Source organism: Cenococcum geophilum, assembly GCF_001692895.1.
Source record: "Cenococcum geophilum 1.58 unplaced genomic scaffold K441scaffold_51, whole genome shotgun sequence".
In the NCBI taxonomy this organism is placed as follows: Eukaryota; Fungi; Ascomycota; class Dothideomycetes; order Gloniales; family Gloniaceae; genus Cenococcum; species Cenococcum geophilum.
In genome coordinates this window covers 206,335-218,502 of record NW_027137609.1, presented here as the reverse complement: position 1 = coordinate 218,502, position 12,168 = coordinate 206,335, and the positions used below count along the sequence as shown (strand labels likewise).

At 43.6% G+C, this 12,168-nt stretch overlaps 1 protein-coding gene across 1 annotated transcript; it reads right to left on the bottom strand.

The window, feature by feature from the left end:
* Positions 1-2,692: 2,692 nt before the first annotated feature.
* Positions 2,693-3,275, bottom strand: K441DRAFT_263542 (uncharacterized protein). Its single transcript, XM_067640832.1, has one exon. The coding sequence runs from the start codon at positions 3,171-3,173 to the stop codon at positions 2,826-2,828; it is 348 nt and encodes a 115-aa protein (XP_067499464.1). The 5' UTR covers positions 3,174-3,275; the 3' UTR covers positions 2,693-2,825.
* Between the last annotated feature and the right edge of the window lie 8,893 nt (positions 3,276-12,168).

The following is a 12,168-nucleotide window of genomic DNA, read 5'->3' as shown; positions in this document are numbered from 1 at the left end:
CTTATAGCAACCTATCTTTTACGTCTTTATCCGTAACATACACCCTAACGTTACCACTTTATAACTTCTTTACGGCCTATATCCTGTGGGTGCCTGGGGGTCCTATAGCCTAGAGTTTATATACTAGGGCTTAGCTATTCTACTTTAAGGTTTCCTTATGGTTGGCGGCGTCGCCTATGCGGCAGGTAGTTATATAGTAGAGTTTAATATACCTACTTATCTAGGCCTCTACCTTAGTTTTTAAGTAGCTCTCCCTTACTAAGCCTAAGGGCCTGGGGCTTTCTATAAGCAGTTAGCTGCCACCACTAATAATATAGGGAATTTCACCAGTTCTCTCGGGTATCTTATAATAGGTTATTAGCCTAAGTACTAGTCTACCCCCCAGCAGTCTATATAAGAGTCTCCTCCTAAAGTTAGTACGCTTTTGCACGGCTTAGGAGCCTTCTATAGCCTCTAGTTTCACGCCTTTTATTATCGTTTCTGCTAGTATGGGCATAAGCTGCCATTTACAGGGGTCGTAACTCCTATCTTACGCGCCTACTAACGTAATCCTATAAGGGCGTTATAGCTATATCCTATAATGTGAAAGCCTTAGGTACCTTCTACGGTTAAGGCCTAGCTAAAAGCCTCCCCCGCCTAAGTAACTTCTGTTTACTCCTTAAGTGTACCTTACTAGCGTACTGCCCTAGTAAGCAGCCGTATTGCCCTAGCGAGCAGCCGTACTACCCTAGCAAGCAGTCCTATCTATTAGTATACTAATATATATATCCGTTCTCTTAAGCCACGTAGTAATCTCTTTAGCTAGGACGTAATCCTACCTACCTATTAGGTGCACTAGGGGTTAGAGCCTAGCTAAGGGGTAAGGTCCCTAGAGCCAGCAGTGGCTATTACGCACTACGCCCTATAGGGGGCTAGTAGTAGTATAGGGGCGCAACACCCTATATTACTGCCAGTTCCCGTTTCGCGTTGCCTATAAGAGTCTCCTTATAATAGGCCGACCGTGTCTTACAGGAGGGGTTATAGATACTCGGTCCCGCGCTAGGCAACTTACTCTACCTTCTCCTACTAACTAAGCTTGTGTCCCCCCTCCTTATAAGCTAGCCTATATCTCTAACTTATTAAGTCCTTATATAACTAGCCTATGTTTCCTTAAAGCCTCCCCTATATATACATAGGTTACGTACACCACGCCTATTAAGACCCTCCTGTAAGTCACCTAGTTAAGCGCTATAAAGCCGTCGAAGCTGGCCTATGTTTCCGCTGCCTAGAGCTTTGCCCGTGTTTCCACCTCGTTAAGCCGTCTGGTCGCCGTCGCGTTGCTATTACGTCGCTGTCGCGTCTCTGTCGTCTAGGTCGCGCGCACTACGCCTATTAAGACCCTCTTCTAAGTCACCTGGGTGTCGTATACCAGATAGGCCCTCGTAGAGGGGCCTTAACGAGTTCTCTAGGCAGGGCCTTAATAAGTTCTTCGCGGTGGCCTTGGGCCTTAACAAGTTTCGTACGATTCTGCGACGCGTTAACCTTAACAAGTTCTTATAAAAAAGAGGTTCCCTACGCCCTCGCCGTGTCCCTACGGTCTCAGAGCTAGTGCAAGCCCAAGGGTGTCCTGTTATATGACTAGGACGCGTCTATGTCGACTGGCTAGGTGATAAGGCCAGTTTCGGGCCTGGCTACGAGCCAGGTAGTCGTATATCGGGTGGTTTTCGTATCCCAGTTTCCCTTGATGGCCCCCCTAGATGGTAGAGCAGGAGCCCCAGGCGGGGGCAGTAGGACTCCTGGTGTTGTTGAGGGCGATGCTTTGTACGATGCTTCGTACGCGTCGCAGGCTCAACACCACAGAACCGCGACGACAGCGCGCTGCACGCGCTGCGACGGCTCCCTACCATCGCCTCTGCACTTGGCCATCAAAAGAAACGATTTCCTGATGATGTTTCCACCCGCGGCGACGTGGACGCGTGCAGTAGGGCTTCGCGGGCTAGTGGGGCTATAGGTAGTATATTATTTGGATATTATCCGGATATTATCCGATATCCGGGCTATCCTCGGATAGGATTATTATCCGCCCGACCGGATAGGATAATTTATCCTCCGCAGGTCTGGTCGATGTTCTTGATCGCGCACACGGGCCACATTTTATATCACATCAACAGTGCAAGGGATAGAGTAGTCTTGCCTCGAATTACTTGGAACAGCCCAGCCTACCACCAATACTGCTAGACGGATCAGCGTCTTCCAACAGTCCTGGTCTCCAGAGTAACGCGCCCAGTTGTGCACAACCGGGTGAGTAGCATAACTCGACCCACCTTCTACGCCTTCCACCAGCGAGTAGCTGCGAAGGAGATGCATCGCCTTAGCAAACTCTACCTTATTACTGCCCAGATCTTCAATCCATCCGGATACTTCTGCTGCTACTTGTATAGACGCGTCAAATACTTCCTCAAACAGTCCAGACTACAGATCTTTATTGTCGATGAAGGACTACAGAAGTAGCAGATTCGCCGCGGCCTTGTCCTGGTCTTGGACAGCATTATACGAAATCGCCTTCGGCCCAAATATATAGATACGTAAGGCCCGCCAGAGATAGCTCTTTAGCTTTGCAATAAAGTCTATTTTGATAGTTAGATTGTGTTGATAATTGAAGCCGTTATAGGTGTTACAGCTACACTCTGCGATATATTAACCAGCATAAAATCATTCGCAAAAGCTGTTGTTGCTTGAGTTTCAATAGTAGATTAAAAGATACAAAATTCCCTAGGAATCTAGATGTGGGAATAATTTCATGTGTTCCAAGCCCTTCAATGCTTTCGAGGAACTAAGTCTTATAGCTAAGCAATAAGACCAAGCGCGATTGTAAAAGAGCCCAAAGACATCGCCGCAGCTATAAAAGCAACAATACCCAGTCCCTGAGCCATGCCTGGCGCTTCCAGTCGGCCGGCAGCTGAACGTGCGGTGGCAGAAGCAGAGGCCGAAGCAGAGGCCGAAGCAGAGGCCGAAGTATCGGTTACCTTTGCAAACGAATTAGGACCGACGCATTTACCAATGCAGTTATCGTTGCCCTTGAAATCGATTTTGAGGATGCCGCCAATCTTGCCATCGCTATCACTGGGGTAGCGGATCGGAATGCGCCCACAAGTCTTACAGCCCGCGTTCGGATCTGTTACTAATGTATACATAAGACTTGTTGCTCTGGCAAGGGTAATGGGATCTGTAGCGGTCAAGTTGTCGGTGCCTTCTGTGAATACACAAATGCCTTTTGGTGTCAGCAAGGCGACGGAGCTTGGCTAGTGCTAGTACTTACTACCGTCAAGTCCACCTAGACCATTCAAGTTGAAAGTTAGAGAAGCTCCAGCGCTAAGTGGTCCGGCTCCAACTTCTGCACCAAGCGTGACTGTAATATTTGGCCCAGGGTTACGAGTAGTACAGATGATATTCTCCTGGGCGGTATATGTAGTGTTGGGAGAGAGCGTCGTAGTATTCATCGCGTAAAAGAGAAGTTCGAAAGGATTGAGACCCCGATCATTGTTGATTGGATAGTTGGAGGGCACGCATCGAGGGGAAAAATCTATAATATTCCCTGGAGTATAGCAACCTATTTCGCCTATCTGTCGCTTTTGCAAGCTATTGGCAGAAGTAAGTCCGGGTAAAATCAGGTTGATTAAAAGGGAAGATAGGTAAAGATGAAAGATTGCCATGATTGAGGATTTGGACAGTAATACCAGCGCGACTTCGGCTTTAAAACTAAGGAAATCCAAAAGCAATAGGTGGAAAAGCTGGCCTGTTAATTTTAAGTTTGTACAGTCGCGGGCAGAGCGGCGCATTTGTAAATTCCTATTCCGAGTCATTTCCAAACCACGATTTATACATGTGTTTGCCGTCCAATGGCACCTTTTTCTCTCCACCCTTAATGCTGTTAGAACTCAGCCTCATGCATAGGGTACCGCCTCTGCATATTCTAATCAGTTAGAACGGAGGCTTTGCAGCAGTTGGGGTCGGACTAGCGTACACAGCTTGCAGAAGTGCCTGCTTATTGGGCCATTTTTTTACCTAAAAATAACACGTCTGGGTAGATATGCAAGGACGGCTTCACCCATCTTTTCCAAAGGATCGACGATATGGTCCTGCTTTGGCAGGCTACTAGTAACAAAATGTATCCCTGCTGCCAGCCTCTATTTATTAAGCTACAGCATTAGCCTTCTTCTTTCCATGCTTATAAAATGGGAAGACCGAAAATCAGGCTGTGGCCGCATTAAAGAGTGGGGCAAGAAAAGCCATACAGAACGCTTGGACCTGTGATCCGGCTGCAGTGACTTGGGAGGCTGGGTAGTGGTGAGGGAAATGCAGTGTTCGTCTTTCTGGATAATGGATATGGTGGTATTCGAGGCTCGGCTGATCGTCGGTCAGCGAAAAAGTCACGTGTTCAGCTAGCCACCTGCAGGATATTCGCGTATGTCCACAGCGCCACTAGCGCCAAGCTGTGGACATACGCGTATTAAGGGCCGCCTGCTAATCGAGCCGCTGATCGACGCCGACTATGGGGTAATTAGGGCCATTAGGGCCCAAATATATATAGAAAAGTCCTCCCTGCGTGATCCTTGATCGCGGTAGCATGTCTGCTATTATACCTACTATATAAGATGGCGCTGACCAGCCGCGTAGAGATTAATATCGCTAATAATACCGAATTACGCGCTAACGTGTAGTATGTCCTTACCCTTACGCGTAACGCTAGGCCTAAGAACACATCTTTAGCATATAACCTAAAGCAGAAAGAGTTTAAGGTAAGAAGGGTATAGTTCCCCCCTTCTACTAAAAGCATTACGCCTTACAGCTAACGTGTTGTTTGGCTTTAGGCCTTCTATAAACGAAAGCAGTACTATAACAGCAATACCGTTATAGAGAATAAGCTACTTCTCTTCCTTATTAAGGAGGTTATGGGCCAGCCCTTAAAAGGGAAGAGCTGTAAAGCCGATATTAACATACCCTAAGAGGAGACGCGGCTCTCGTGGCGGTTAGTTTACGGCTATATTACTGCTTTAACGGACCTCTATTAGATATAGAAAGCTATAGAAATAAACAGCCACCTATCTCCGCGGGAGGATAGCGTTAGGGAGTACCTAAAGACGCTATAGCGGAGGGACGCGTAGCGCGAGAAAGAGCAGTTCGCTAATAAGGGTAGAGACACCCTTTTTAACGGCTATACCAAGGACAAGTTTTAAAACGTCTGCCGTAAGCTCTAGGCTAGGGGCGCCGCCTTATCGCTAGAGTGCTACTTCCGCACGCTTATTAATATCCTGCTAGGCCACTATATACTTACTTACGGCGGCAATAGACGCTTTACCGAGATCTCGGATCTATTTACCTTTAAGTTTAAGGGTAAAGGCCCTACGCGCTATATGCCCTTAATATTTACTATACGCGTAGGTAAGTAGAACCAGTATAGCCGCCTTAAGACTATTAGGGCCCTACGGAATAGGAAGCCGCTTGTTTATATACTTAGTGGGCTAGCTTTCTATCTTCTATACTACTAGGATCTTAGTATAAAGCCGTTTCCGGATTTTAGTAGGCGCTTAGTATAGTATAATATACACCTAATTAAGAGTAGTATAAGAAACCGCGAGGCGGCCCTCTTATATAACTTGTAGTAAGATTAGGTTGTAAAGGCCTTTTAATATATTAGCGTCTTCTTAGAGAAGAAGATATATATTAGGTAAAGCGCTAGCGCTAAGATAGCGGAGCTAAAGGGGGTTAGTAAGGACTAGATTTGGCGCGCTAGGAGGTAAAACCAAGAGTAGATAGTAGGCTGTTACTTAAACTCTCTCCTATAAGAGTTTATAAGGTTAATAATAGAATACCCCTTATAGATAGGCTGCTTCGAAATCCGCTGTATAGGTATTACGCCGCCTAATATACTACTATTAATAATATAGCCCAAACTGGATAAATGGAAGGGCCGTTTTAGCCTATAGCTATACTAGATTAATAACCTTACCGCTATAAAGGTTACAAACCTTTTCTTTTACCTTTATAAGGTTATTCTATAAGACTTAATAGCCCTTTATAAGATATTCCCAAGCTATCTAATATAGAGCCACCCTGTTTTTTAGTATAAGGCGTATAAAGCCTTCGCATAGGAGCTGGAGCCCTACCTATAGAAAAAAAAGGGGAGCCTAAACTAGCTGTTAATTCTCTACTAGGCTATACTACTCCTTATTAACTAACTAAAGGCTTTACGTGCTAAAAATAAGTAGATAGCTAATAAGGTTAAGGGCTTATTAGACTATCTAGATAAGTCCTAGCGGGTTTAGTCCTTATAGCTTTAATTACTAACGTCCAGCGGCCTTACATTTTAACTAAAAGCCCCTTTAGCTGCAGCTGCGGTAGTAGCAGTGGTAGTAGCTATATAGCCTTAGGGCCAGTCTACTAACCCCCCGCGTCCGCCTATAGAAGCAGCCCCTTTAGCTTTATCTATTACGGGATCTAGTAGATATACGTCCGCCCAGGCAAGCATTATAGGCTCTCCTTCCCGTATAGCTTCGCCGCCACCGCCGCCATAGCCGTAACTATAGCCGTAGCTATAGCTAGAGCCGTAGTCCTAGCTAAAGCTAAGGTCTAAGTCTCCACCTATATACTATATAAGCCGCGCGGTAAACTCCATATAGGCCCTTTAGCGTAAGTAAACCGAAAGGCTAGAAGGTAACCCCTTTATAGTAGCACTAGATTTTAAATAGGGTAGTAGATAGCGGGCTAGTCGGCAGAAGGAGGTCTAATAGTACTCCCTATAGCTTAAGGTTATTAAGGAGATTAAGTAGGTTATATAGGCCCAGAAGGTTAGCGAGGAAGTAGCTATATAGTAGGTTAATCTATAGTAGGAGTAGATGCAGTGCTTGCTAGATTAGCTTTATAAACGGCTTTAAGCGGGTAGAAAAGCTTTAAAATAGTTATATATATTATCTATATCTGACTTCTAATAAGATACTAAGGGGTCCTATTATAGCCTTCGTCTATAGCCCCCTAGGGGCTTATTTTAGTGCGATATAAGTTTAATGGGGTGCTTTAGGGTGCTTATACAATAGCGGCGCGCAACTTAAAACGCGAATATCTCCATTAACCCACGGCCGATTCTTACCATTTTAGTATAAGTAGAAAGCGCTTAGCAGGCTCTACGTATAGCGCTTAACAGGTATTAAGAGCGCGGTATCGCTGGCGATTAAAAATCGACTGTAGATATAGGGTAATATCTATAATAGCTAAACGCACGGGCCTCCTCGCCTGCGTAATCGTAACTCAGCCGCTAAATTAGCTATATAAACGTAACTATAGACATACTATTAGTATTTAAGGCTTAGCTGATCGTCGGTTAGCAAAAAAGTCACGTGTTCAGCTAGCTACCTATAGGATATTCGCGTATATCCATAGCGCCACTAGCGCCAAGCTATAGATATACGCGTATTAAGGGCCGCCTGCTAATTAAGCCGCTGATTAACGCCGACTATAGGGTAATTAGGGCTATTAGGGCCCAAATATATATAGAAAAGTCCTCCCTACGTAATCCTTGATCGCGGCAGTATGTCTACTATTATACCTACTATATAAGATAGCGCTAACTAGCCGCGTAGAGATTAATATNGCTAATAATNCCNAATTACNCGCTAACGNGNAGTATGTCCTTACCCTTANNNNTAACNCTAGGCCTAAGAATATATCTTTAGCGTATAACCTAAAGTAGAAAGAGTTTAAGGTAAAAAGGGTATAGTTCCCCCCTTCTACTAAAAGCATTACGCCTTACGGCTAACGTGTTATTTGGCTCTAGGCCTTCTATAAATAAAAGCAGTACTATAATAGCGATACCGTTATAGAGGATAAGCTACTTCTCTTCCTTATTAAGGAGGTTGTGGGCCAGCCCTTAAAAGGGAAGAGCCGTAAAGCCGATATTAATATACCCTAAGAGAAAACGCGGCTCTCGTGGCGGTTAGTTTACGGCTATATTACCACTTTAATGGACCTCTATTAGATATAGAAAGCCATAAAAATAAATAGCCACCCGTCTCCGTAGGAGGATAGCGTTAGGGAGTACCTAAAGACGCTATAGCGGAGGGACGCGCAGCGCGAGAAAGAGTAGTTCGCTAATAAGGGTAGAGATACCCTTTTTAACGGCTATACCAAGGACGAGTTTTAAAACGTCTGCCGTAAGCTCTAGACTAGGGGCGCCGCCTTATTGCTAGAGTGCTACTTCCATACGCTTGTTAATATCCTGCTAGGCCACTATATGCTTACTCGCGGCGGCAATAGACGCTTCGCCGAGATCTTAGATCTATTTACCTTTAAGTTTAAGGGCAAAGGCCCTACGCGCTATATGCCCTTAATATTTACTATACGCGCAGGTAAGTAAAACTAGTATAGCCGCCTTAAGACTATTAGGGCCCTACGGAACAGAAAGCCGCTTATTTATATACTTAGTAGGCTAGCTTTCTATCTTCTATACTACTAGGATCTTAATACGGAGCCGTTTTTGAATTTTAGTAAGCGCTTAGTATAGTATAATATACGCCTAATTAAAAGTAGTATAAGGAACCGTAAGGCAGCCCTTTTATATAACTTATAGCAAGATTAGGTTATAAAGGCCTTTTAATATATTAGCGTCTTCTTAAAGAAGAAGATATATATTAGGTAAAGCGCTAGCGCTAAGACAGCGGAGCTAAAGGGGGTTAGTAAGGACTAGATTTGGCGCGCTAGGAGGTAAAACCAAAAGCAGATAGTAGGCTGTTACTTAAACTCTCTCCTATAAGAGTTTATAAGGTTAATAATAGAATACCCCTTATAGATAGGCTGCTTTAAAATCCGCTATATAGGTATTACGCCGCCTAATATACTGCTATTAATAATATAGCCCAAACTGGATAAATAGAAGGGCCGTTTTAGCCTATAGCTATACTAGATTAATAACCTTACCGCTATAGAGGTTACGAACCTTTTCTTTTACCTCCGTAAGGTTATTCTATAGGACTTAGTAGCCCTTTATAAGATATTCCTAAGCTATCTAGTATAAAGCCACCCTATTTTTTAGTATAAGGCGTATAAAGCCTTTATATAGGAGCTGAAGCCCTACCTATAGAAAGAAAAGGGGAGCCTAAACTAGCTGTTAATTCTCTACTAGGCTATACTACTCCTTACTAACTAACTAAAGGCTCTATATGCCGAAAATAAGCAGACAGCTAACAGGATTAAGGGCTTATTAAACTATCTAGATAAGTCCCAGCGGGCCTAGTCCTCGCAGCTTTAATTACTAACATCCAGCGGCCTTATATTTTAACTAAAAGCCCCTTTAGCTGCAGCTGCGGTAGTAGCAGCGGCAGCAGCTATATGGCCTTAGGGCCAGTCTACTAACCCCCCGCGTCCGCCTATAGAAGCGGCCCCTTTAGCTTTATCTATTACGGGATTTAGTAAATATACGTCCGCCCGGGCAAGCGCTATAGGCTCTCCTTTCTATATAGCTTCGCCGCCACCGCTGCCGTAGCCATAGCTATAGCCGTAGCCGTAGCTAGAGCTATAGTCCTAGCTAGAGCTAAGGTTTAAGTCTCCACCTATATACTATATAAGCCGCGCGGTAAACTTTATATAGGCCCTTTAGCGTAAGTAGACCGAAGGGCTAAGAGGTAACCCCTCTGTAGCAGCGCTAGATTCTAAATAGGGCAGTAAATAGCGGGCTGGTCGGTAGAAGGAGGTCTAATAATACTCCCTATAGCTTGAGGTTATTAAGGAGATTAAGTAGGTCGCGTAGGCCTAGAAAGTTAGTGAGGAAGTGGCTATATAGTAGGTTAATTTACAGTAGGAGTAGATACAGTGCTCGCTAGATTAGCTTTGTAAACGGCTTTAAGCGGGTAGAAAAGCTTTAAAATAGTTATATATATTATCTATATCTGACTTCTAATAAGATACTAAGGGGTCCTATTATAGCCTTCATCTATAGCCCCCTAGGGGCTCATTTTAGTGCGATATAAGTTTAATAGGGTGCTTTAGGGTGCTTATACAATAGCGGCGCGCAACTTAAAACGCGAATATCTCTATTAACCCACGGCCGATTCTTACCATTTTAGTACGAGTAAAAAGCGCTTAGCAGGCTCTATACATAGCGCTCGACAGGTATTAAGAGCGCGGTGTCGCTGGCGATTAAAAATCGACTATAGATATAGGGTAATATCCATAGTAGCTAAACGCACGGGCCTCCTCGCCTACGTAATTATGACTTAGCTGCTAAATTAGCTATATAAACGTAACTATGGACATACTATTAGTATTCGAGGCTTAGCTAATTATTGGTTAGCGAAAAAGTTATATATTTAGCTAGCTACCTATAGGATATTCGCGTATATCTACAGCGCCACTAGCGCCAAGCTGTAGATATACGCGTATTAAGGGCCGCCTGCTAATTAAGCCGCTGATTAACGCCGACTATAGGGTAATTAGGGCCATTAGGGCCCAAATATATATAGAAAAGTCCTCCCTGCGTGATCCTTAATCGTGGCAGTATGTTTACTATTATACCTACTATACAAGATAGCGCTAACCAGCCGCGTAGAGATTAATATCGCTAATAATGCCGAATTACGCGCTAACGTATAGTATATCCTTACCCTTACGCGTAACGCTAGGCCTAAGAATATATCTTTAGCGTATAACCTAAAGCAGAAAGAGTTTAAGGTAAGAAGGGTATAGTTCCCCCCTTCTACTAAAAGCATTACGCCTTATGGCTAACGTGTTATTTAGCTCTAGGCCTTCTATAAATAGAAGCAGTACTATAACAGTAATACCGTTATAGAGGATAAGCTACTTTTCTTCCTTGTTAAGGAGGTTATAGGCCAGCCCTTAAAAGGGAAGAGCTGTAAAGCCAATATTAACGTACCCTAAGAGGAGACGCGGCTCTTATAGCAGTTAGTTCGCGGCTATATTACCACTTTAACAGACCTCTATTAAATGTAGAAAGCTATAGAAATAAACAGCCACCTGTCTCCGTAGGAGGATAGCATTAAAGAGTACCTAAAGACGCTATAGCGGAGGGATGCGTAGCGCGAGAAAGAGTAGTTTATTAACAAGGGTAGAGATACCCTTTTTAACAGCTATACTAAGGATAAGTTTTAAAACGTCTACCATAAGCTCTAGGCTAGGGGCGCCGCCTTATCGCTAGAGTGCTACTTCTATACGCTTATTAATATCCTACTAGGCCACTATATGCTTACTTACGGCGGCGATAGACGCTCCACCAAGATCTTAGATCTATTTACCTTTAAGTTTAAGGGCAAAGGCCCTACGCGCTATATGCCCTTAATATTTACTATACGCGTAGGTAAGTAGAACCAGTATGGCCGCCTTAAGACTATTAGGGCCCTATAAAACAGAAAGCTACTTATTTATATACTTAGTGGGCTAGCTTTCTATCTTCTATACTACTAAGATCTTAGTACGGAGCCGTTTCCGGATTTTAGTAGGCGCTTAGTATAATATAATATACGCCTAATTAAGAGTAGTATAAGGAACTATAAGGCAGCCCTTTTATATAACTTATAGCAAGATTAGGTCGCAAAGGCCTTTTAATATATTAGCGTCTTCTTAGAGAAGAAGATATATATTAGGTAAAGCGCTAGCGCTAAGACAGCGGAGCTAAAGGGGGTTAGTAAGGACTAGATTTAGCGCGCTAGGAGGTAAAACTAAGAGCAGATAGTAGGCTATTACTTAAACTCTCTCCCGCAAGAGTTTATAAGGTTAATAGTAGGATACCCCTTATAGATAGGCTGCTTTAAAATCCGCTATATAGGTATTACGCCGCCTAATATACTGCTATTAATAATATAGCCCAAACTAGATAAATAGAAGGGCCGTTTTAGCCTATAGCTATACTAGATTAATAACCTTACTACTATAGGGGTTACAAACCTTTTCTTTTACCTCTGTAAGGTTATTCTATAGGACTTAGTAGCCCTTTATAAGATATTCCCAAGCTATCTAGTATAGAGCCACCCTGTTTTTTAGTATAAGGCGTATAAAGCCTTTATATAGGAGCTGGAGCCCTACCTATAGAAAGAAAAGGGAAGCCTAAACTAGCTGTTAATTCTCTACTAGGCTATACTACTTCTTACTAACTAACTAAAGGCTCTACGTGCCGAAAATAAGCAG